This window comes from Haliotis cracherodii, unplaced genomic scaffold (genome assembly GCF_022045235.1).
Source record: "Haliotis cracherodii isolate W230 unplaced genomic scaffold, xgHalCrac1.p SCAF_13, whole genome shotgun sequence".
NCBI classification, from domain to species: Eukaryota; Metazoa; Mollusca; class Gastropoda; order Lepetellida; family Haliotidae; genus Haliotis; species Haliotis cracherodii.
The window spans coordinates 38585313-38612819 of NW_027266268.1; the positions used below are offsets into that span (position 1 = coordinate 38585313).

General features: G+C 39.7%; 1 protein-coding gene and 1 pseudogene across 1 annotated transcript; both read right to left on the reverse strand.

The window, feature by feature from the left end:
• Positions 1-1522: 1522 nt before the first annotated feature.
• LOC139459323 (uncharacterized) lies at positions 1523-27445 on the reverse strand. The gene is made up of 5 exons (XM_071240779.1): positions 26613-27445; positions 10849-10939; positions 8077-9009; positions 5353-5432; positions 1523-1601 (listed from the first exon to the last, which is right to left on the reverse strand). The coding sequence occupies exons 1-4, from the start codon at positions 27443-27445 to the stop codon at positions 5364-5366; spliced, it is 1926 nt and encodes a 641-aa protein (XP_071096880.1). The 3' UTR covers positions 1523-1601; positions 5353-5363.
• On the reverse strand, positions 2146-3843 carry LOC139458693 (latent-transforming growth factor beta-binding protein 1-like; annotated as a pseudogene).
• Positions 27446-27507: the final 62 nt, after the last annotated feature.

Sequence of the window (27507 nt, forward strand, 5' to 3'; positions counted from 1 at the left end):
TGGATACGATGACATGCATCAACCAAGTCATCAAGCCTGACCACCCGATCCCGTTAGTCGCCTTTTACGACAAGCATAGTCACCTTTTACGGCAAGCATGGGTTGCTGAAGACCTATTCTACCCCGAATCATCAGGTGTCGGAAACCTTCAATAGAGATCATCATATATTCCTTTATTCTATTGAATGACACATTTCGGTGCAAGTCAAAGCACCATTATCATAATTTCTTGATAACACCAAAATAATATGTGTGTGTTTCCTATTTCGGCCCATCCAAACATGGGACAGGTTGGATGTATTTCTACTTTATTTTTTATTTATTTATTTTCTATTTGAGAGAACAATATTGCATGGATTTAGTCACATGGGTTCATTATGCATGGTATCAAACTCAAGCAAAACAGCAACATTATTGGCTGAATATTTATTTATATTCCTGCTCATTTTCCTGTGACATATATTATTAACTACTCGTGTGACAACAAAGATTTTATAAACACATAGAGGCAGAATGTGTACATAAGACAAACACCCAGGCACATGTATGAAAGACTACCAATGGCCAAACATCTATCATAGCTCATCATGTTACACACTGTCATACATCTCCATCATAATAATGTGCTTATGCCGTCAACCAGCCTACCACACACATCCTTGTACCAGCAGATAGGCATGTCTAGTAGACAGAGCACAGTCTATTTGCGCCTACATCTAGAGGATCCTTGCACGAGGTAAGGGAGACAACTTTGTATAGCAATGTGTGGCACCTTAGTTAGACAAATAGAGGCTTATACAAACGCCTATGATATGTTGTCTTTCACAAGTTACATAATCTCATGTACTTCCATCAGGGTAGAGGGGTGGTGGGGTAATCTAGTGGTTAAAGCGTTCACTCATCACGCTTCAGACCCCACTTCGATTCCCCACATGGGTATAATGTATGAATCCCATTTCTGGTGTCCACATCCATGATATTGCTGCAATATTGCTAAAAGCAGCGTAAAACCTCACTCTCTCACTCACTCACACTCATTCACTCACTCACTCAGGGTAGATGCAAGTCTGTGATCTGGGAATCAGTCCTGGGGAAGAATACTGATGCAAAGACGCTTCCCATTTCATCAACGGCAGTCCAATCGCTGCCTGCTCAGGACTACGGACCAGTCGGTACTCAATTTTGTTAAAGTCAGTGTCTTCATCATTTAGGACACCATCTCTGGGTGTGTTTGGTTGGCATCCGGCTTGCTGCTTGCTGAAAGAAAACCTTGGACGAGTAATATTCAAATGCACATCTAACACCGTTTCGGGATCAGTTACCCAGTATTTTGATTTAGAAGACACAAAATTCTCAACTGGTCGTACAGGACATTTAAGCTTTGCTTGCTCAATTAAATGTCTGACTCTGCGTCGATGTGAGACTTGGTCATGTGACAAGGGATCTCGACAACCAATCATTTCACACTCTGCATGAGCCTTGTAGAATGTAAGTCGAAGCGGTCTTCGTTTTATCCTCTCCCGTGGTTTGTTTATCTGTCGAAGAACCTCCAGCTTCTCCCTCCATGACAGGCCATCAAGTGTTCTTGGGGTCAAGGTCACCTGGAAAGGGAGACTATAATAAATGACTTAGAAAATGCAGTTTATACAAATTTACATGGATAGGCAAAACATGGATGACAAAGTCAGGAATATATTTCAGCAAAACTGCTATGGCCAGATGGCATTCAAGTATGTGCAAAAATTGTTACAGCCATATATTACCTTTATACATTATATACATTTGGTAGTAAGAGACACATTTTAACAAGTTAGATGGAACAACAATCCCATTCTGTCTGATAATAATCAATATTGCCACACTAAAAATCTTTTCTTGACATTAATAAATCAGTTAAGAAAATAATATTTTACTACAACTTGTATACTTGAAAGAAAGATAGCACACGCATACAGTTCAGTGAGACAGAGACATGCAGGGAAATGTTGATGTGGTCATTCGTAAGTTGACTTTAACACGAATATAGTTGCCAGCATACATCATAATGAGTGAGTTAGTCAGTGAATTAAGATGGATACCGCTTTGAACAGTATTATTAATCTTCACCATGCTCGTCGTGAGAAATATCATACATATGGATTAGTTTCATTTAGCTCCTTGTGTCAATTCCTGGTCACATGTTATGCATTGATTGAATCCCTGGTCACCAGGTATGCATTGATTGAATCCCTGGTCACCAGGTATACTGTGATTGAATCCCTGGTCACCAGGTATACTGTGATTGAATCCCTGGTCACCAGGTATACTGTGATTGAATCCCTGGTCACCAGGTATGCATTGATTGAATCCCTGGTCGCAAGGTATGCATTTATTGAATCCCTGGTCACCAGTTATGCATTGATTGAATCCCTGGTCACCAATTATACTGTGATTGAATCCCTGGTCACCAAGTATGCATTGATTGAATCTCTGGTCACCAGGTATGCATTGATCGAATCCTTGGTCACCAGGTATGCTGTGATTGAATCCCTGGTCACAAGGTATGCATTGATTGAATCCCTGGTCACAAAGTATGCATTGATTGAAACCCTGGTCACCAGGTATACTGTGATTGAATCCCTGGTCACCAGGTATGCATTGATTGAAACCCTGGTCACCAGGTATGCATTGATTGAATCCCTGGTCACAAAGTATGCATTGATTGAATCCATGGTCACCAGGTATACTGTGATTGAATCCCTGGTCACCAGGTATGCATTGATTGAATCCCTGGTCACCAGGTATGCATTGATTGAATCCCTGGTCACAAAGTATGCATTGATTGAAACCCTGGTCACAAGGCATGCATTGATTGAATCCTGGTTTACAAGGTATGCTTTGATTGAATCCTGGGTTACCAGATATGCTTTGATTGAATCCCTGGTTACCCTGATTGCATTGATTGAATCCCTGGTTACCATGAGTGCATTTATTGAATCCCTGGTTACCATGAGTGCATTGATTGAATCCCTGGTCACCAGGTATGCATTGATTGAATCCCTGGTCACCAAGTATACTGTGATTGAATCCCTTGTCACCAGGTATGCATTGATTGAATCCCTGGTTACCATGAGTGCATTGATTGAATCCCTGGTCACCATGAGTGCATTGATTGAATCCCTGGTCACCAGGTATGCATAGATTGAATCCCTGGTCACCAAGTATACTGTGATTGAATCCCTGGTCACCAGGTATGCATTGATTGAATCCCTGGTCACCAGGTATGCTTTGATTGAATCCATGGTTACCATGAGTGCATTGATTGAATCCCTGGTTACCATGAATGCATTGATTGAATCCCTGGTCACAAGGTATGCATTGATTGAAACCCTGGTCACAAGGTATGCATTGATTGAATCCTGGGTTACCAGGTATGCTTTGATTGAATCCTGGGTTATCAGGTATGCATTGATTGAATCCCTGGTCGCAAGGTATGCTTTGATTGAATCCCTGCTCACAAGGTATGCATTGATTGAAACCCTGGTCACAAGGTATGCATTGATTGAATCCCTAGTCACTGGGTATGCTTTGATTGAATCCTGGGTTACCAGATATGCTTTGATTGAATCCCTGGTTACCACGAGTGCATTGATTGAATCCCTGGTTACCATGAGTGCATTGATTGAATCCCTGGTCACCAGGTATGCATTGATTGAATCCCTGGTCACCAGGTATACATTGATTGAATCCCTGGTTATCAGGTATGCATTGATTGAATCCCTGGTCACAAGGTATGCTTTGATTGAATCCCTGGTCACCAGGTATGCATTGACTGAACAGGTATGCATTGATAGATGCAAACATATACAGAAAATCGTTATTAACTCTGTTATTAGGACCGATACATTCATGCACATACAAAACAACAATGTTAGTCACATGCGGTGCATGGAAAGGAACCACAGATAATTTCAACAAAACACCTTAAAGGTTATTGTGCAGTGCTTCAGACTACATGTTGCCCGGTCTAGACTAACATTTAGTCTCTGAAATCTTATATTACACAATATCCTTCTTGACTCTAAAAATAAAAAAAATCCCTATGCAGAGCTAGCTTGAGCAGGCTAGACTTGCTTTTGTATGCATTTCTAGATTATTTTTTTTTCATAAAATAAATATATTCCATGGTCATGGTGCAGGACTAGGCCCTCCAGCCTCCACGCTATTCTTTGCACAGGTAATGTGCGATCGTATCTGTAAATATTAACTTCACTCTGAAGCTCTGACTGTCTCCAAGTCCATGTTGACTGCTTCATGCCACATCCAGAAATATTCCCACAAAATGATGGGGAAGAGGTAAATGATTGAGTCTGGTCCAGACAAACCACAGACTGAAGTTCTGTGCTACCATCCATGCCATTAGGCTGCAATGACACTAGAGCTGGGATGGGTAACTCGGATACTCGGGTCGAGCAGGTCCTGAGTAGGACTCGGGTACCCACATGGCTACCCAGACCCATGGTTAGTCACATAATACATGTATATTGTATTGTATAGTCACTATAGCTCTGTGGTAACACTACAAGTCGCTAATGTTCGCATTTCTTTCTGGCGATACACAAATTCCTTTTGACTTGTATATGTTTGAGTAAAGACAAAGCTTCAGTCAACTTCAGTATACGCATGATCTGATTGTTTGATTCATGTATCTGAACAGTTTTTTCCAGGGCTGAAGTAAAACTTTTCCCAATCAGATATTTGGTTCCCAACCACAGCAGGTACCCGGGTAGGGTCGGGTAATAGGGGGTAGGGTACCCGAGTAGTAAATTTGGACTCATCCCAGCCCTAAAGGACAAGCAATCAACCAAGTCACCAAGCCTGACCATTAGGCTGGGACAATACACTAACTGTGCGACCCGATACATATCACTGTACCTTGCATGTGCTCTTATCTGTGGTGCATAAGCCATCTTTTTGATTGACAGCATGGCCAAATACCTGGCAAACTAACGATTTATTGTTGGCCATGTCAAGCAGGGCGCAATAGATGAAAATATTTACGTTTTCACTACTCATTTTTACAAGTAATTAGTGTATGGTGTAAAATTCATTAAAGAGTACATTTCAGGTAAGAATCAAGTTGTAAAAATAACTTGATCCGCCAATGCATCGGTGTATAGTCCCACTACTAACTCACCACCCGATCCATTAAGTCGCCGCTGATGACCAGCATAGGTTGCTTTGTGCCAATTCTAACCCGGAATACCCGTGAGGTCTAGTTGCCATGGAAGCAGGAACATGGATACAGACAATGTTAGACACTTTCGATAAGAACGTACAGGAGTTAGTGACAGTTGGAAGGAAGACTGATACCTGGTTTCTAACTACTTTGTAACAGGGTCATAGCGAGTTGCTAGGCTGACATACGCGCGGCCATTTGTATCAAACCACATCTGAAATACAACATTATACCACATCTTACAAAAGAAACAACAGAAAATGAAACAGTTCTTGCACTGAAATCACAATTGGTCATAAAAGAGAAAACATACATCATGATATCATTTAGAATATGTATTGTTAATACTTAAATACTTCATAAAACTTTATTGAGCTTATTGATCTGTCAATATGATTATTCATTCTGAAGTTTTTATGTACTCAGCAATATTCCAGCTATATGAAGGTGGCCCGTAAATAATTGAGTATGGGCCAGACAATCAAGTGATTGTTATTTTAAGCAACAATCAAAGCCCTCTGGGTATGATGACATGTACTCAGCAATATTCCAGCTATATGAAGGTGGCCCGTAAATAATTGAGTATGGGCCAGACAATCAAGTGATTGTTATTTTAAGCAACAATCCACGACCCTCTGGGTACGATGACATGCTCTCAAACAAGTCTTGTCACCCCATCACCTCTTACAACCTGAGCCCCGTTCCACAAAGTGATCTTAGCGCTAAGTTGATCGTAACTCCCATTCTATAACACTGACTTACAACAATCGTAGTGCTGAGATCGCTTTGTGGAATGGGCTCCAGCATAGGTCCCCAACAATGCAAAAACAACACTACCATTCATTCTATTATATTCACTATTATATTTCCAATAACATTCTATTAAGGCTGGCAGATCGATACAGAGAAAGGACAACAAACATCAACATATTAATTTGCAATATGTCGAATTTGAATTGGAACAATATATATATACATGTACATAAATATGATTTCTGATCTGAAATGTAAAAAATATCATATAAATTACGTATTTCGTATAAATTGTTCCCACCTACAACATGAAGATCTGTAAACCAAGAAAGTATAAAAGAACAAATTTCAGTTACCACATTTTAATTAAAAGTGTTACTTCAACCTATAACACACTATGTGAATAGTAAGTGTAATGAATAAAACAATATAACAACGTAGCATGTTAGAATTTTGTGTTAGTGCTAAAATAAACAAACATTTGGCGAAAATACCTTGTGGCAAACAAATTAGTAATTCAGGCAAAATGTTATATACACCATCATGATCATAGAATTAAACATAGGTGAAGCAAGAATAGGTTGACTTTGTAATCATGACACTATTATTTTATGAAAGGTTTACACTCACATGAAGTTGGTAAAGTGAAATTCAAATATTCAAGGCAGTTTATTTTAGTTGACATCATGATTACCTTGTAATAGCCACTTGACACAAGTCATCACCGAAACAAATTCTATCATTTGCAAAAGGCAAAATAGCAGTGAAAAGTATACGAATTGATCACTGAAATGCAGTGATGACACCAGGTGTCCATGAAAAGGGTAAGCATGCCCTGCAATAAAATACATAATACATGCAGGAATTCCTTTCCAACTGACCATTAGACTATAACTGTTAAAAGTCACAATACCCCTAGCTCGCGTATTAGTACATCACATATTGCTATCGTGTTATTTAAGTCATAATATGATGTGAATGTACATGTACTTGATTTGCAGTTTTTGTGTGAAATTAGCATATTTTACAGACTGATTAGCATTTTGCTTTGTTCTAGACACTAAGGTAATGCTAGCCCAGGTATTATTGCAACAAATCATAAATATAATACTTTTAGAAACTCTGATCAAAACTTGATCTCAAAGATCAGATAGCCTGCATCTGTTGTCAGCGTCAAAGTCATGCACCAGGACATTCGGCGATCAAGCCTTTGACAAAGATGGACCAGTACTGTGGAATAATCTTCCAGCTCATCTCCAATGTATTTAGATTCAGCTGAGACTCACTTCTTTAGCCAGGGGGGGCACGGGTGGCCCAGTCGTCTAAGGCGCCGCGATTCGCTGTGCAGAGTTGTGTCCCTTGGACACGCCAGAAACCTATGATTGTGGGTTCGAATCCCGGTTTGCCCCGATTATGTTTCTAGGTTTGTCAGCACCATACCCGTGCTTGTGGGTTTCACCGAAGTGGTAAACGTCTGAGACCTGCATCACTTCGGGCTTTCCTCCCACATTAAGCTGACACGCCATGATATAACTGGAATACTGTTAAAAGCTGTGTTAAACTCACTCACTCACTCACTCTTCAGCCAGGCATACCACCGAATCAAAGAATTGTTCTTTCCTTACTGTCTTTGAGCAGTTAACACTTATGGGAAACAAGCACTCTACTAAAGACTATTATTGCTATCATTATAAGTTTGTTTGTTTGTTGTTTAACGTCGCACTCAGCAATATTCCAGATATATGACGGCGGTCTCTAAACAATTGAGTCTGAACCAAACAATCCAGTGATTGACATTATGAGCATCGATCAACCCAATGGGGGATACAATGACATGTATCAACCAAGTCAGCAAGCCTGACCACCCGATCTCGTTAGTCGCCTCTGACAGCAAGCATGGGTTGCTGAAGACCTATTTTAACCTGGATCTTCACGGGTCTGTGTGAATGATGACACCCCTAACACATGCTGAAATGAAACAAATAATTAGTTCACAATATAATTCAACAACTCGTGAACACGTAAAAATTAACAGTGGATGTGAAGTTAGACGAAATCAACACGGTGAGTAACAACACTGGTGGCTCCTGCACAGCAAACTCAACTTGGTTTACCCCAGATGCGATAGACGGTCCTTGAACCTGCTGTCCAGACCCATTCTCAAACTCTGCCATGAGAGGTGGGGGATCTGCCAGAACCATCTCCGCAAGGTGCTTCAGATTGTGATCCGAGTCCACACACCACTTCTTTGTTCTGGTCAATGCGATCGCACGTTGGGGAACGTTGTGATTCCAGTATTGATGATACGGCACAAATCCTTCCGGAGTCATCACGTCCTCAAGAGGACCTTCTGCCACACAGAGTTCGAAGCCTGGGTGGAGCTGATCAACCAGCCCTGCTGACCCATGTCGAGCCTCACCCTCATCAATGGGGGAGCGGCAATACTTTTTGGTAGGTGTGCGCATTTTCCGTGATTTCTTGCTCCCATGTAACTCTCCATAACTAACCGTGCTGTGACTCCGGCCCTGAGAGCTGAGACTCTGAACTTTCAACACTGGTTCTTTCTCAGCGTCTGACGTTTCCCCTTTTATTTCCATCAGTGCTAATGTGTGTTCTCTCACCGCACTTCCCTTAGCCATTTTACCTGTTGCCAAGGGAGGGAACTCATCTTTGCCATATTTTCTTTTCGACCGATTCCCATTTGTGTCACCCCTTCTAACAGACAACTTAACATTGGACCGCGGTTGTTTAAATGGGGAATTCATCCCAGCATCCTTTTCATTTCTGTTCGCAGGTTTCCGTTCAAACGCTGATTTCTGTGGGTTCCACATCATGGTACTACTACTGCTAACAATGGTTGCTTGTTGTGTAAGGACAGACTCGGAGGGGAAGATGTGATATGTGCATGATGCCTCTAGTTTTGGAGACTGCTTGACGACAGCGTCGGCTCCCAAGCACGTCGTCGAGAGCTTACCGATACTGATGGCCTCGCTCGCCTCCGATACTGCTGTAGCCTTCTCAGCCTCCTCCACATCTGGCTGGGGGACAACGCACACTATATGTCAGTAAGAGATACCCAGTAATAACACTAACATGGGTGGTACATGAACATAGACAGGGGACAACGCACACTATGTCAAAAGGAGATATCGAGCAATGAAAACACTGCCATGGGTGGTATACTTATCCGCTCACCAAAAGCAATCCGCTGAATATTGTTAAATTAGTTGAATGTTGATAGAAATTGATTATAAGTGGTAATTCTATCTACAAGCAGAGCTTCGTCTAGAAAGATCAACATCTGTTCACCCTCACACAAAGAACCAAGGCGCTGTTGCTCACCAGTACTCCAAGTGAGCTGGATGTTATATATGTTTGTTGGCTGAGAGCTGGATGTTATATATGTTTGTTGGTTGAGAGCTGGAGGTTATATATGTTTGTTGGTTGAGAGCTGGATGTTATATATGTTTGTTGGTTGAGAGTTGGATGTTATATATGTTTGTTGGTTGAGAGCTGGATGTTATATATGTTTGTTGGCTGTGAACTGGATCTTATACATGTTTGTTGGTTGTGAGCTGGATGTTATATATGTTTGTTGGTTGTGAGCTTGATGTTATATATGTTTGTTGGTTGTGAGCTGGATGTTATTGATGTTTGTTGGTTGTGAGCTGGATGTTATAGATGTTTGTTGGCTGTGAGCTTGATGTTATATATGCTTGTTGGTTGAGAGCTGGATGTTATATATGTTTGTTGGGTGTGAGCTGGATGTTATTGATGTTTGTTGGTTGTGAGCTGAATGTTATATATGCTTGTTGGTTGAGAGCTGGATGTTATTGATGCTTGTTGGTTGAGAGCTGGATGTTATATATGTTTGTTGGTTGAGAGCTGGATGTTATATATGCTTGTTGGTTGAGAGCTGGATGTTATATATGTTTGTTGGTTGTTGTTTGTGAGTGAGTGAGTTGATATTCCAGCTATATCATGGCATGTTGGATGTTGGAGGAAAGTCCGAAGTGATTCAGGTCTCAGATGTTTACCACATGCAATCAACCAAACTATCGAGCCTTACTAAATGATCAATTGTAGTGAATCTTTAGTCAACAAGTAAGGAAAGCATGGCTGATAATTGGCTGCTTAATATATATCACTAAACCACATTGTTGAAAAAAACACTTGTGTAAGTATCATCACATAAAAAAAATTAGTTCTCTATCAATGCCATAATATAAAATCTGAATCCTGTTGTAGTGCCATATATATATATATATATATCCTACAAAAGGCGCTTTTGCTTCAGAAATGAAAAGATAATGCATAAACATTTTTTTTTATCCATTTTCTATTTTTCAAAAATAAGTTAATTTTTCAACTCCATGCCAAGAATACAGTTACATTACAATCCTACACATCTTTTTTTCCTTTTTTTCAGTCCTGCACATCTTCATAAAGTTCTAGCACCCTGGGTCTTGTGGTTTCTGAGAAGATACCTTGAGATTTTCACATGTGTTATGAAGAAAATTTAAAAAAAAGTGTTTATTAATCTTTCTGGCATGAATCCCATTATATTGCAACATATCAATATTTAAGCTGCATGACCATGTCATTTCTACATATCATATCTTTCTTCATTCAATAAAAAGAAAAAGAAAAAAAAAAGTGTAGTTTTTAACACCAAGAACAAATCATGTCCTATTGTAATAAACATCTTCCTGTAGATACACGTTCATTCAGCTTCATTAGATTCTGAGACGGACGGATAACGGACAATTCCCCATATGCTCCCTTGTACCCTTGGTCCAGGTGAGCCTAAACCTATTCTCTCTGTCTATTCTATCACACAAGGCTGACATGGAAGCAGGCATGACTGCTGGGGTTACCTGTCCTTCCTGAGCAGCAACACAAGCCAGGGTGTCCAGTGTCCTTGACCCTGTTGGCAATACTTCCGACTTCACATGAAACCCATTTGACCTGAAAGGAAGAAAACGAAAGCTGTTCCGAATGGGCTATTTCAGTGGAACCTGCGATTGTCATTAGTTGGTTGGTTGGTTTGTTGTTTAACGCCGCACTCAGCAATATTCCAGCTATATAACGGCGGTCTGTAAATAATCGAGTCTGGACCAGACAATCCAGTGATTAATATCATGAGCATCGATCCACGCAATTGGGACCGATGACATGTATCAACCAAGTCAGTGAGCGTGACCACCTGATTGCGTTAGTCGCCTTTTACGACAAGCATAGTCGTCTTTTACGGCATGCATGGGTTGCTGAAGACCTATTCTACCCCGGAATCCTCCCGGGTCTGCGATTGTCATTAGTTGAGTTGAGGCACGGGTGGTCTGCCTTGGTAACTTGGTTGATTGTGTGTAATATTACCCCGACAACGTGGATCATTACTCTTAATATCAATCACTTGATTGTCTGGTCTACAACGCACCCCTTTGATCATGTATGTCAGGTGATCTTTCCACAAGGGAATTTTACCTCTCTACGAGATGTAAAATTTGCAAACATTGTTTCAGTGTAGCATTTTCTTATATTTTTGGAGCTCTAAGCATTAATGTCAAAACCTTTTCAATGCTGTAAAGGCAAAGACATGAAAATACTTTGTCGCAAAATATAAGCCCTTTACTTGCAATACTATTGATAGCCGTTAAAAAAGTCGGAAGAAAAACATCTGAGAAACAAAGCCACAGAAAGGATTGCTATATTCACCATACAAACTTTTAGTTTTCAAAGTTTATAAAGACTTCTACATAATTCATTAAAGAATACTTTTGCAAACTAAGAAGTTTCGCTATTCAGTGGTTCATCAGCACCAAAGGACCACCACCCTTACCCACTGAATGCTTTCCACTCCACATGTCAAACACTTTCCACAACGGAACATGTTTTGCCGGTGAACGCTTTCCACAACGGAACACGTTTTGCCGGTGAACACTTTCCACAACGGAACATGTTTTGCCGGTGAACACTTTCAACAACGGAACATGATTTGCCGGTGAACACTTTCCACAACAAAACACGTTTTGCCGGTGAACACTTTCCACAACAAAACACGTTTTGCCGGTGAACACTTTCCACAACGGAACACGTTTTGCCGGTGAACACTTTCCACAACGGAACACGTTTTGCCGGTGAACACTTTCCACAATGGAACACGTTTTGCCGGTGAACACTTTCCACAACGGAACATGTTTTGCCGTTGAACACTTTCCACAACGGAACATGTTTTGCCGGTGAACACTTTCCACAACGGAACACGTTTTGCCGGTGAACACTTTCCACAACGGAACACGTTTTGCCGGTGAACACTTTCCACAACGGAACACGTTTTGCCGGTGAACACTTTCCACAACGGAACACGTTTTGCCGGTGAACACTTTCCACAACGGAACACGTTTTGCCGGTGAACACTTTCCACAATGGAACACGTTTTGCCGGTGAACACTTTCCACAACGGAACATGTTTTGCCGTTGAACACTTTCCACAACGGAACACGTTTTGCCGGTGAACACTTTCCACAACGGAACACGTTTTGCCGGTGAACACTTTCCACAACGGAACACGTTTTGCCGGTGATCACTTCCCGGGTATCTAGTTGTGGAGTGTAGCTTCTTAATCTGTCAATATTTTCTGTTGTAATGCATTTTGAAGCCTAATATTGCAAAAAACTTCCATGTATATACAGTGTTCCTTCCGGACTGGCAAAATTACCGACTTTAAACAAATAAAAAAATGTATGAAAATTATTTAGTTTTAATTCTTCAAACATTATGTTCAGTGCAAAGATGTCATCTCTGAAGTAATTGAGTTAGATCTTTACATCATTCACACAAACTTCAGTCACAATTTTCTCCCTCTTTTTTTTAATATTTCGAGACGAAGTCACTTAACTAATGGATATTTAACCTAGAAATAGACAAGGGGAAAACCCTGATGATAACAGACAAGCTGACTTTGTTCGAAAAATATACTTATATGAATATCACCGATGTTTTGTTCCATAACAAAGATTTATAAGGTACTTTATTTGCTGGTCCACAGGGACTGGCAGTCACATGAATTACCCTTTCAAGGCTAAATTTACTGGTAAAAACATGCTGATATATGTAGAACTTTGTTTAGGAAAGGAAATTCACTGCCCTTGTAATGAGCAGGTAGGGTTGGGGAGGTGAGTACATTTGTTGGTTGATAGTTACGATACAAGTTAATTCCACGAGGGACACTGACAATACACTACATAACAGTACATTAGTAGTGGTTCCATCTGTGCTCATGGGTTTTACCAAAGTGGTATGATCTCTGTAAAACCTTCATCACTTTGGGCTTGCACCCACATTTAAATGACGGACCTTGTTACACCTGAAAACCCAAACTCGCTCGCTCAATAAACAATTTATGCTGACACAAAAACATCCTCATGGTTAGTTGGACAGAAATCAAATGGTTTTATGATCATGAATATTTGACTCATGAGTGAGTGAGTGAGTTGGGTTTAACGCCGCTTTTAACAGTATTCCAGTTATATCACGGCGTGTCAGCTTAATGTGGGAGGAGAGCCCGAAGTGATGCACGTCTCAGACGTTTACCACTTCGGTGAAACCCACGAGCACGGGTATGGTGCTGACAAACCTAGAAACATAATCGGGGCGAACCGGGATTCGAAACCACAATCATAGGTTTCTGGCGTGCCCAAGGGACGCAACTCTGCGCAGCAAATCGCGGTGCCTTAGACTACTGGGCCACCCGTGCCCCCCCAAGCATGCATGACCACTGTCCACATGATCATTGATTTATAGAGGCTCTATAGTAATTATCAAAATGTACAATACACTGCACCATTTCATTACTCTACACGACCCTCATATTGCCTACAGAGCTCCAGTTAAGCTGCGTATCTGCGTAAAATACGCATCAGAAATGCAGAAATACGCAGTAAAATATAATCCAAGCTTATCAAATATGCAACGAACATTACAGATACGCTACAAAAATAAAACTTGAGCATATCATCAAAATGTTGTGAAGTAACCCTGCGTATTTGATTAGCAAATCAGCAACTTACTTTGAACTTATAAACGGGTATTCCGTCAACCTTGCCAAACTCCACGATGACAGTTACATCAGGATCATTTGCCAGCACACTTTCTTGTGGAAGTATCATGGTATTTTGGGGTCCTATAAAGCTCTCGAACCCACACGACACCAGTTTGCAGGGACTAGATGAATACAGTTTTTAAATATTTAACTTAAATACCCACATCTGTAAAAACTAGTGGGTAATGGACATTTGAATACTCAGATAGAATTACTGATACCCAATGATTTTAAAATGCATGGGTAAAATACTCACAACACCAAAAGCTTATCTGGAGCACGGGGCTACATGCACTTCAAATGAGTGAGTGAGTGAGTGAGTGAATTGGGTTTTACGCCGCTTTTAGCAATATTCCAGCAATATCACGGCGGGGGACACCAGAAATGGGCTTCACGCATTGTACCCATGTCGGGAATCGAACCCGGGTCTTAGGCGTGACAAGCGAATGCTTTAACCACTAGGGAACACTTCAAATGAAAGGAACAGAGACAAACAAGAAATTAAGATTAAGTTTTCATGGAATAAAGACTAGAATAACTGCTTCATCACTTACTTTAGCAATATCCTCAGTAACTAACATTCCACTTTGTTTGATATGATATACAACTAGTAAATATGTTTCATCAAGCGGCAGAACACATAAGAGAATTATACAGTGGTACATGTTTTAAAACAGAGATATAATACTCAACCACCCTGGTGGAATAATGAACAAGATCACCTCAAACAACAAAAACACATGGCTTTAAGATCACACACTGACAATAACACAGATATTTTCACTATTTACATGATTTAGGAAATTAAGATTATTTTTCAGAAGACCCTTCATTCAAAAGAAACAGATATATTTAAGCAAACAGAAAGACAAACTAATACATGCAAGAAATGAGTTTCACAGAGTGACACAATCACAGATGAACAGTGGGTAACACACTCTATCAATCGTCTCTGCACAAATACCCTTACAGACTACAACATGCACTGTAGTACTGTTGACCCAGATGATATGTGCATACTCAACTATCCCATTACAGAACAGGAAATGTTATCTAGCAACACAAACTTACCAAACAATAAAACTCCTGGGCTCACTACAGAGTTTTTCAAAACTGCACAGCATATAAGTATCCAGTCGCTTACACTCATGGTTAATAACATTCTTAACACTGGATACTTCCCAAACAGCTGGGGTATAACTATCATATGCCCCTAGCTTAAATTTGACAGTAAAAATGATATAAACAACTACAGGGATATGTCACTGATTGACACTCTCTGCAAAATATTTCTTTCCATTTCCATTTTGAATAAAAGGCTTCAAATTTGGTTTGTTTGTTTGTCTGTTTTTGTTTGTTTGTTGATTTACGCCGCACTCAGCAATATTCCAGCTATGTGACGACGGTCTGTTAATAATCCAGTCTGGACCAGACAATCCAGTGATTGATATCATTGATCCACGCCGTTGAGATACGATGATATGCATAAACCAAGTCAGCAAGCCTGACCACCCGATCCCATTAGTCGCTTCTTACGACAAGCATAGACGCTTCAAATTTGGTGTGAAAGTAATAATATAATTAGTGATGCGCAGGCTGGTTTCAGCGGAATGACTCCACTACAAATCACGTTAACTTTACAGGCTTTACAAGACGTAATGCTGGAAGAAAAGGGGGAGATTTTACTGCCTCTTCATAGATTTTGTGAAGGCATTTCACACACTTAGACATGATGTTCTCCTGCATTCATAACATAAAGGAATCGTGAAGATTCCGGGGTAGAATAGGTCTTCAGCAACCCTTGCTTGCCGTAAAAGGTGACTAACGGGATTGGGTGGTCAGACTCGCTGACACATGCTCATTGGGCTCACCAAAGTGGTAAACATTTAAGACCTATATGACTTTAGGCTTTCCTCCCACAACAAGCTGACCTGTGAAGATCCTGGGTAGAATAGGTCTTCAGCAACCCATGCTTGCCGTAAAAGGTGACTAACGGGATCGGGTGGTCAGACTCGCTGACACATGCACATTGGGCTCACCAAAGTGGTAAACATTTAAGACCTATATCACTTTAGGCTTTCCTCCCACTACAAGCTGACCTGTGAAGATCCTGGGTAGAATAGGTCTTCGTTCGTTTGCCTGACTTCGCTGAAGGGGTACGGTGTATTTTTTCTCTGAGCATAATATTCAAAGTCTCAAATATCTAAAATAAACAGAATACAGTCATGCCCCGCCTATACGGACTTCAAATATCCAGAAACCTCGGTTCCCGGACGATTTTCATTTAAAACGAAATAACTACTATATAAATTTTTTAAATTTTTTTTTTGTATTTTTGTATTTTTTTGGGGGGGGGCGCTTATTGGGGGAAGGGGGGCTTGATGTGTCGAATACAGTATATCACTTTAGGCTTTCCTCCCACTACAAGCTGACCTGTGAAGAGATCCGGGTTAGAATAGGTCTTCAGCAACCCATGCTTGCCGTAAAAGGTGACTATGCTTGTCGTTAAAGGCGACAACAATACATACTGGAGTTAGTATTTTTCCAAATGAAAACCATAAAGCCATCTAAAACAGTGGTTTATTTCTGTATTATGTCTAGAAAATTATCAATGCTAGAAATTAATAAAGAAGAAGAAAGGATCTGAAAATAGGATACATGTTTACAAAGCGTCTGAGCCTTTTACTATCACTAGTACCATCATGTTTTGTAATTGATTCTGTCACTCAGACTGCTTTTTCGTGGATGGAGTTCAACGAGAATTCAGCGAGAATTCAGCTTGCAGCATGTATTGCTTGCTAAACATTTCAAGCTGCCTGGAAGGTATTGAGAAACAAAATAGACATGAATCCAACGTTGAGCTAATGTTTCTTTGCCTATGTCATGTCAATGTTGACTGAACTTTGGGCCAGTGAAATGTAGCCAATGTTGATCCAACTTTGGGCTGACGGTCAAACCAACTTTGGAGCAAAATTGACAGCCAATGTTGACCAAACGTAAGTGATAGCCCAACATCTAAGTGCAAGCTGACATTCTGTGCAGACTATTCAAAAAGGTCGGTTGGCATGATGGGTGTAGTTTATCATGCTGTTTTTCTATTCCGTCAAAGATGGAGCAGTTAGGCTCAAACATAAATAAATTTACACTATGCTTGTTTTATTTACAGATTGTGGCTTTTGGATTTGGTCTGTGAAATCAGTTAGGACAATTCACAAAAAAGGTGTCACCCAAAGAATTATATTGCACCGCCAGGTTGCTACTACATTATGAGCAGTGAGTGAGTAAGTAACGTTTTAAGCCACTTTTAGCAATATTCCAGCAATATCACGGCGGGGGACACCGGAAATGGTTTTCACACATTGTACCCATGTCGGGATTCGAACCTGGGTCATCGGCGTGACAAGCGAACGCTTTAACCACAAGGCTACCCGACCGCCCACATTATGACGAACACAACATTTCGAGGTATATGCTTACTACCTTTAGTAGGTGAATGCTATACTCCGAAACGTTGTGTTTCTCATAATAAAGAAGTTGACATCCATAAAATCTCTTCCTTATGTGTGTCACTTCTAAATGCCTTTCAAAGACTTGCTACAGCTGTTGACAAAAAACATTTATATTCAAACACTGTCCTAACTAAAAGCATAGAATCATCCACAACACAGACATAAGCTGGTGTGAACTCTGTCAAAATGACACACATATATGACAAATATACCAGTGTTTACTGTCTCTAAGGACAATACACATGTCTATGAAACCTGTCAATTCAATGGCACAGTTAAACACAAGCGGGTCTTTGATTCATTCAAAGGAATTTTGATTAACTGGCGATCTGATATTGAAGCACGCTCTGACAGGTATGTATCAGTAATAGCTCACATACAGATATGTAGACAAACTGAAACGTCTTGCATGACAGGTTACATTGTTTGTTGAGTGGTAAGTCTGTAATAAAGAAATGTGTGTTAGATGGTTGGCGTGTAACACCTCTAGGGGTTTATCAAGACTGCAGGATATGTCAATAAAAATTCCCCAAATGGAATTAAACCTGTACTCCAAGTCATGTTGATATGGTTATGACAAATGTTATGGCTACGTAGAGGTGACTAATAGTTCACTGATAACAGGACCATTGAAGGGGAAGGCTTTCATACACTGTTTAACATTATTGTACAGAAGCATTATGCAACGTTAAAATACTTCAGAAATTAGGACAATAAGTAAACTAATTGGGACAATTTAAGATAATTTCAATTTTGAACAGAAATAGTAATAAATTTCCAATTTGCCTGCCAAGGAAATAGTATAAAATCCTCGATAAACCCCTGACCTGTGTTGCACTGTTCGTGATGCTGTACTTGCAGGTCACCTAGTTAGTGAATGGGGCTCGGATGCTGGGATTTTATCGGAAAAAGTACATTGACCCCAAACTTTCTTGAAAAAAATCAGGCTGTTGAATAAATAAATTGCCTACAATAAACATTACTTTGTTGCAAAGTTATTTTCTTAAAAGAAAATTTAGGTTCAAAGTTGAAAATAAAACAATACCTGGTTTTGCAGCTGTAGTTGAAAAATATGTAATCTCAATAAAATACATAAGTTACTGTAATGAGACAGAGGACAGTTTAAAAAATTCATAAATTTCTGAAGTGAATTTTGCTTGGGCTGGGATGTAATCACATTGACTAACCACGGGTCCGGGTAGTACTGTGGGTACCCGGGTCCTACTCAGTATCCATCCGACCTAAGTACCCAAGTTACCCATGCCAGCCCTAAAATACAGTATAACAAAACGAATTATTTTTCGTCAAGAGTAATTATTTGTATCACATTACAAAGGACTGTACCTCTCTCCTAGGGATGGTGTTACCCAGGAAGTAAATTTGGACTCGTGAGTGAGTGAGTTGGGTTTAACGCCTCTTGTAACAATATTCCAGTTATATCATGGCGTGTCAGCTTTAATGTGGGAGGAAAGCCCGAAGTGATGCAGGTCTTAGACGTTTACCACTTCGGTGAAACCCACAAGCACGGGTATGGTGCTGACAAACCTAGAAATATAATTGGGGCGAACTGGGATTGGAACCCACAATCATAGGTTTCTGGCGTGCTCAAGGGACACAACTCTGCACAGCAAATCGCAGTGCCTTCAAGACGACTGGGCCACCCGTGCCCCGCTACAGCCAAGACATGCCATAGATCTGAATATATTGTCAGAGAGACTGATTATTGTCTGAATGAATATTATTCCAAAGGCTACTTACCCCGGAGCCATGTCATGTATTGGCGATAGTTTGTCTACCTATCGATAGTTTCGATAGTTAATTTGTTTGGTACATTTACTTTCCTAAAAAACATAGAAACAACTCCTATGATCATCTAACCTCTGTCGTACTTTCGTTTGGATTGTATGACTTTGTCTGCTTGATTTAGAGTTACGTCCCTTAGCTACTTGTCGCTAGGCAACATTGACAAGATGGCAGATGCCACATGTCAGTTTGAAATTGTCACCAATAAGACAGGCAAATCATGGGTAAGGGACCATTTTGGCTTTGTCAAAACGCAAAACGAGACAGACAAGCAAAAAGTAAGTTGTAGAATCTGTCGGATAATTCTAAAGTATTCAGGAAATACTACTAATCTGACCGACCACTTGACAAGACGGCACCCAGATATTTGTATTAAAATGTTTTTGAGAGGTCAATTTGAATTTGTTTTCTTTTCATTTCTTGTTTTCTTTACAAATAGTATCACAAAGTTAAAATTATTTTGATCGTGTCAGTCAAAATGCTGAAATATATGCTGCTAAAGCCTGCTATAATTGCAAGTGAAAACTATCGCAATAGTATTGCAATAGTATCGCAATAGTAGGGCCACTATCGCAATAGTATCGCATTAGTTGTTTTAACTATTGCAATAGTATCGCAATAGTCAAAAATGCCTCATTTGTCACCCCTAGAAGATATATACATACAAAAGACACTATGTGCCAGGTCAGCACATAGTGGTAGTGGTTGTTGTCTTGGTGCCCCCGGAGCACCCAGCGTAACCCTAGCTAGGCTAAGGGTAAGACCTTTCTCTCTCCCTCTCTCTGATTTTCATCTCTGGACCAAGGCTTTTTATTGCTAATCCCAGTTGTTAATCCTCATTGTATTGTACATCGACTATCTGCCATCCTGAACGAGATTTGCAAGTATGTCAATGTTGCTTATACGTATGACTTACTAAATGTCAGGTGACCTTGGCTATAAAAGCCTTGGTCCAGAGATGAAAATCAGAGAGAGGGAGAGAGAGAGAGAAAGGTTTTACCCTTAGCCTAGCTAGGGTTAGGCTGGGTGCTCCGGGGGCACCAAGACAACAACCACTACCACTATGTGCTGACCTGGCACATAGTGATTTTTGTATGTACATATCTACCTGTATAAATTAACATTGTATATACCACAAGCCATCGTCTCCAAGTTGTCACTTCTTACCAAGAATCATACACCAACCCCTTGCATATACGAGTATGCAATTATAACATTAATCGTCACAATAGCGTGTTGTTAATATATTGTACCAAATTAAAAAAAAGAAACACAAATCAATTTCTAAATAACAGTGTCAAGTCTGCCTAGTCCCCTGTAAATTCTGAAATCTATCCAAAAGTCAGCTAACATGACATGGGAATCGGCGACAGAAATATGCAGTTTGAATTATCCTAGTCCCATGCAAATGATTCCTGGACATGCAAGCCGGGCGTAGCTTAATGTCCCAAGGAGTCCTTGATAGATTTATTTCCTTGTCGATGCTAGTAGTTGATACGTGAAGATTACACAGGTTGGGTGTGATAGGATTCCGCCTCTACAGCCTGCAGGTTTACGCGCTTGATTAAACTAATATGATTAGTACTAACCCACTTGGCTCTGATTACACAATATATTGTAACTGATATTAGTACCTGACAACCTTCATTAGTGCTGGTATCCATGCATCTTACACCATTATGAAACAATCAAAGCAATATTGCTCATGTACCCATTGAATATATTCCATATAGGACAAGGTCATGGCCCTCTAGAACTGTAAAAGGTTGACATACAGCATTAGAACGTCCACTAGTCCTTATAATGATAACATATAGCAAAACCCTTAAAAATGACAATTTTCTACTAGTCCTTATGATACCTTTACCATTGGACAGTTTGGCAAGGACTATAGGACTAGTGCTAATTTCCAACCCTGACATACAAGGCCATTCTTTTCATCACTTGATTGTCTGGTCAAGACTTGATTGTTAATAGGCTGGCATCGTATGGCAGGAGCACTGCTGTGCCGCGATGGGCAATAAACAAACATACTTCTTCATGCACATTGTGCAAGTGGCAGGTTCTACCTGTAGAGCAGGACATGCTTACCCTGTCCGTGAACACCTGGTGTCATCACCAATTTTCAGTGATCCATTTAATTTTAACTGCTTTTCTTCAATGGTCTGTGAAATCTTTTTTGGGCAGATAATTGGGACTAATAATTGTTTAATTTTGCCTTTAGGATCTACACAAGGTATTTAACTAGGTCTATCAATTTTCGGTTCCCTTTGCCTTTGGGTGTCCAAGGTATGAACATAGTAGAGTCATGCAACCTGAGTGAGTGAGTGAGTGAGTATGGTTTTACGCCTCTTTTAGCAATATTCCAGCAATATCCCGGCGGGGGACACCAGAAATGGGCTTCACACATTGTACCCATGTCGGGAATCGAACCCGGGTCTTTGGCGTGGCAAGCGAACACTTTAACCACTAGGCTACCCGACCGCCCCCAGGCAACCTGAGGCACTGCACATGCTTGGAAGTCTCTATCCTACTATAGATGGGGATTTCAATGCCAGTAGAAAATCTCCCCCAACTTACAACTTGAATTTTTTGCACCCTTTTCATAGTTTACAAGATGCACTATATAGAGTCCAGGAAATCCTACTGCATGATTGAAGCTGTGAACAATACTTTTCACAAAGTTCTGTCACGAAATATGTTCACGTAAATGAAAATTAGACATTCATATTTTCAACACTTGCATATTTTGAAAGCCATAAAAAACAAATATTGAGGTAAGAAGAAAATGGGATTTGAGAAATTTTTAAGAATTTTTTTTTCTGTAATATTTGAACAAAAACTTGTTCATTTTCGCCATTTTACGCACACCATAAGGTCAAAAACAAAAATATTGCAACCATAAGAAAAAAAAGCTAATTGTCAGACATGTTAACACGATACCTAATATGCATAACACATTTCAGTTTTCCTAACCATAACATGTTACATTTCCACTCAGCCTGAAAGGACCCTATCAAACTTTCAAATGTGGACCTGGAATGTTTAGGTTGATCTAAGAATCAGTGACAGAGTCATCCATAAGTTTTGCTTTTGTCATACACTCTCTACCTTTTATATTCGATTCCGGGGAAGAATAGGTCTTCAGCAACCCATGCTTGCCGTAAAAGGTGACTAACGGGATCGGGTGGTCAGGCTCGCTGACTTGGTTGATGCATGTCATCGATCCCAATTGCATGGATCGATGCTCATGATATTAATCACTGGATTGTCTGGTCCAGACTCGATTATTTACAGACCGCCATCATATAGCTGGAATATTGCTGAGTTCGGCGTAAAACAGCAAACCAACCAACCATTTATATTCTGGTTATTCAAACATTACATGTTTAATCAAGAAAACAATTCCAGTTGTCAGTGATGTGAACAAATTGAGACAATTTGGTTCAATTAAAACACAGAAATCTTTACTTTAAAATTTTGTAAATGAAAATGTCCTTTCAGTGGTTGTATGGAACATGTCATATGTTTTGAGTGAGTGAGTGAGTATGGTTTTACGCCGCTTTTAGCAATATTCCAGCAATATCACGGCGGGGGACACCAGAAATGGGCTTCACACATTTTACCCATGTTGGGAATCGAACCCGGGTCTTCGGCATGGCGAGCGAACGCTTTAACCACTAGGCTACCCGACCGCCCCTCATATGTTTTGTGAATGTCCTTTTTTGTGTCAATAATTGTTACAATTTGTACCCATTAAACAGTCACAGACTAATTCTGTGATTCTGCGATTGCAGAAAGAGTTGCAGAAAATGTACCTTCCTACATGATTGCAGTAAAAATAGAAAATCTGCCTTTATTTTATCAAGCAATACACTTATTTTTTCATATTTTCAAACAATAAAATAATATTTAGTGACACTATATTTATTTGCACAATTTTGTCTTGAAATGTCTAAATGTAAGAGAATAATATTTTGAAGGAAAAACATCTGTTAATATTACCTTTTGAAAGGGTAATGGTTATGTTTTTACTGCAGAATGTACCACTTAATTGTGCAATTTTAGCCACAGAATTTTGATAATTTTCCCTCAGAATTCATCTGGGACTGACTAGACAGTTTTCATGAGCAACAACACTAAGCAGTGTGCGAACTAAAGGCTTTTCCGTGGTCATTACATGAGAAACTGGGTACCCCACAAAATCTTAAATGGTAGAGTCATTGAATTCAAATACTGCCTGTACTGCAAGTCTTGGATTTGTGGTTAGAACTGTTCCCCAGCAATCTTTGCTGGTCATAAGAGGTAACGTAATGGATCAGTTCGAAATAAATTGTTTGATAGGAATTACTTAGAAGTTGACGGATGACAAAGTAGAGCTAATTTATGGATTACAACTTGACAACTGAATAAGGATCTATACTGAAAGTTTTGCCTTTACGGTAAATAAAAAACTTGTTATCCATAAATTTTCTCTACTTTGTCAGTTAGTCATAGGAGCAGACTTGATAGAGAGTGTGTCAACAAAACTCGACGGTGGTGTGGATTGTTGCTCATAACATCAATCACTGAATCGTCTTGTTCGGACATGACTATCTACGGGCCACCATTTCGCTGGAATGGTTGAAAACGAACAGAAAAGGAACCTGCCTAATAATGATAAGACTTTCTTTATTTCTTAGAAATGACAGTGTGTTTGTACTTCAAACCTAGTTTTACAAAGCAAGCCCAGCTTTTAACCCAATTTACTTACCATAAAGCTGATAACTGAAATACTTGTCCAGCTTCAAGGTCCTCCAACAATGGCAGGGTTCTTGACAAGGGGTAGTGTATACACCCCGTATTTACCAGCAGTAAGTGAAGTTAACCCACATACCCTTTCAGTTATTATTTTACTTGTTTGAATGGCACTTGTCTCATCAATCAATTACAACAGCCTCCAGTCACGGCAATAATAGATGGTGCAATAAGTGTGTCTGCAGGTGGCCGGGGCACTGATGGCTTGATAATCTATTACAGTAACCGTTCAACATTTGACAGGTGTATGAACAGCCAATACAGTTACATCTGAAAGAACCTGAAGACTGACAAATTGATTTGTTTTTAATATCAGATAACTTTTTGAGCACTTGAGTTTTTACTCGAAGGTTTCTATTTTAATTGGGTTATTACTTTTTTCATTTGGTAACCAATATTTCTTCACTCGTCATATCATCACTCTATTGGGTTTTTCCAAAATGAGTAAGCATTTTGTGATTTCAAACGAACAATGAAGTAATGTTTTAGATGTACACAACTGTTCTACATATAGGCTTGACTCGGAAAGTAAATTAGCACGAAATTGTGTTTCGGAAATTAGCTCCATTGTACACATGCTGAAAAAGCTTCATTGGGTATTTATGCGTGTTGTTTTGAAACAGTTGTGTTTTTCATTTAATGCATGCATTTCTGTACACAAGTTGATTGAAAGTAATTGGGTTTTAGATAGTTTTGAGGGTTATTTTACGCAAATATGCAGCTGATCTGTAGCTCTGCATGACATCACCAGGGATTTATTTTGACCGTGGTCCCAAGTAAAAAACCCAAACTGGAACAAAACAATTTTCCAATTTATGCTATTTTTGTCATAACTAATGTTATATGGCTTTGTAGCAGTGTCTTGTATTTCACTGATAACAGGACCACTACAGAGGAAATGGCTTTTGCTGCTTAGTTTAATATTATTGCATTGAATGTAATGTTAAAATTCAATGTTGTAATGTTATAGTATGAGAGTTCATTAGTATCAAGTTCCTCTAACCCTGAGATCTGTGACAATAATCACGAGGTGGCAACAAATGTTGCGGACAAGAATATTTGAACTTTTTAAGAAACGTAACCCAGCATTGGCGTCACTGGTATTAATTTTAATCTAAAATGACCTGAAACAAACTATTTTTGTAAGATGATGATGGACAAAGCAAACACAAAGATGACCGATGATCAATAGATGTTTGACATAGCCTCACTTGGGATTTGACAAGGCAAGACAGCAAGGGTAGTTCCAGAAACTGTGACCCATACACACACGAATCAATGGGTTTGATACAGCTGATGGAATGGCAGACAAAGAGCCCAGTGCACAGACACATTTACATGTATTGCAGGGATTTATCTAGCATTTCACCTAAGTGCCTTTGGCAGGCAAATTAGGAAAAAAACAGGATATTGTTCAAAATCTGATTTGTTATAATGTTCTTATATTTATAACTTCTGAGAAATTGGGAAATAATTAATTCAAATTGCAGGGAATGGGTACCCGATATTTGAGATGGATGTGAAAACCTTCTAGCGCCATTGGGTTGTATACTCCCCAGGGAGTTGAGAATGATAACTGGAATGCAAACGGTGGTCGGGGAACAAATAAAACCACATTTGAGCAGATACTAGTACCTGGATACCTGCGGTATATAAATGTATTATAATATAATATATATATACATATATAAATTGGGAATTTTCACTGTCATTTGATGCAGACGTGGGGCTAAATATCGGCCTCTAAGCAGGTCTAGATAAATCCCCGTATTGGCAATGATTTCTTAACCTGTTTATCTGCTTTTACAATGGCCAATATAAAGACTATCTCAGGACACATTTCCTGACAAGGCTAGATTACAATCGATGATATACTTGAGTATTACCGATTACCCCATGGAGCCCTTGTGAGAATCCTGGTTTAAAAGGTCACATTCCATCAACTATCTGAATCAACAATCTCACACCCAGGTGAAACACACACAAGAGAGCCGTGACACTGTTATTAAGGTATTCGTCACTACATGTTTAAAAAGTTCAACTGGTCTTTTATTGAAAACATATCACAAAACGATGTTGTTGTTGGGTTAGAAATACATTTTACCTATATCTATATATAAACAAGTGATTTCATCAGGTGTATAAGTATTAAATATAGAAAAAAATACCAGAGTCCAGGTATTCATGCTTGTCAAAACTGGATAAAGGAGTTTTGATAAGCACAAATATCTGGACTGTTTTTTTCTATATATATATATATATATATGATTTAAATGGGTGCAACCACCAACCACATCCATGACCTGCGTATACATGGTATAGTTGGGGTATGAAAATTTATACTGTTAATGTTATATGTTAACAAGCATGTACAATATTTACGTTTTCAACAAAGGTGTACAACCAGGCGTCTGCTTAAGAGCACACTTACCCCGGGCCGTTGGAACCTGATAGCTTGCCTTGGACACTTGATATCGCATTGTGAGGTGTTGGAACGCTAACTTTCGTGGGTGTTTTACCTGCGGTTGCAGGTGGTTTAGATCTTGTACCACTCGCTGATGTATTCCGAGGTACAGTATTTCCTTTTGCTTCGTTCTCACTGGAAGATGCCGAATCAGCGCGTGCGGTAGTTGAGACTAGTTTGTATAAATTGGGAACCAGTGAAGGTTTATCAAACTTTTGACTATCCCGTCTGGTGTACTGAAAAGTTCCATTTTGTGAGGACTGGGCTATTTTTGACAACAAATGACAACTGGAATATTCACGATTTGGTTGAGGAGCCACGTTGTAAAACCCTGGGTGGTAGAACGCACTGACTCGTTTAGGAGCTTGGGGCGATGCGGTGTCTAATGTTGAATTCTCCTCTCGATATTGTTTCATATAGTACCTAATGTCCTGATAATGTTTAAACACATAATTTTCTCTGGGGTTGGGGGTAAGTTTCAATCGTGAATCTCTCCAACTCAAAAATTCCCGCGGTCCATCCTTTCCTTTGGAATTCACCGAGTCCTTTTCTGGTTTCCTAAGTGCCACTTTGGAACTGTGTAACCAGCCTGTCAGTTCTTCGCTTTTCTCTCGAATACTTTTGGCAGTTTTTGGTTTCGACGAATTTCCAATAAATTCAATCAGCGCTTCTTTGTCATATCGGTCGTCTGCTGCAAGTAACCTATTCTGGACCAGACGATCTTGGTTAAGAGAAGTGTGTTTTTCGTGAAACGTCACGTCATGTTTAGCCATTTCTCCATTGCTTATTAGCAAAATCATTTAGACCAGGTACATGGGCGTATACTTCACAACTAGCACATACGTTATCGAGCACTGTAATC

Excerpts from the sequence above, each read along its gene's own strand:
- LOC139459323 (XM_071240779.1), bottom strand. The coding sequence starts at position 27,445 with ATGATTTTGCTAATAAGCAATGGAGAAATGGCTAAACATGACGTGACG. Across the intron at positions 10,940-26,612 it reads TCAGGTTCCAACGGCCCGGG|GTCAAATGGGTTTCATGTGA; the intron begins GTAAGTGTGCTC and ends TCTTCCTTTCAG. Across the intron at positions 5,433-8,076 it reads TCGCATCTGGGGTAAACCAA|ATGTGGTTTGATACAAATGG; the intron begins GTTGAGTTTGCT and ends GTTGTATTTCAG.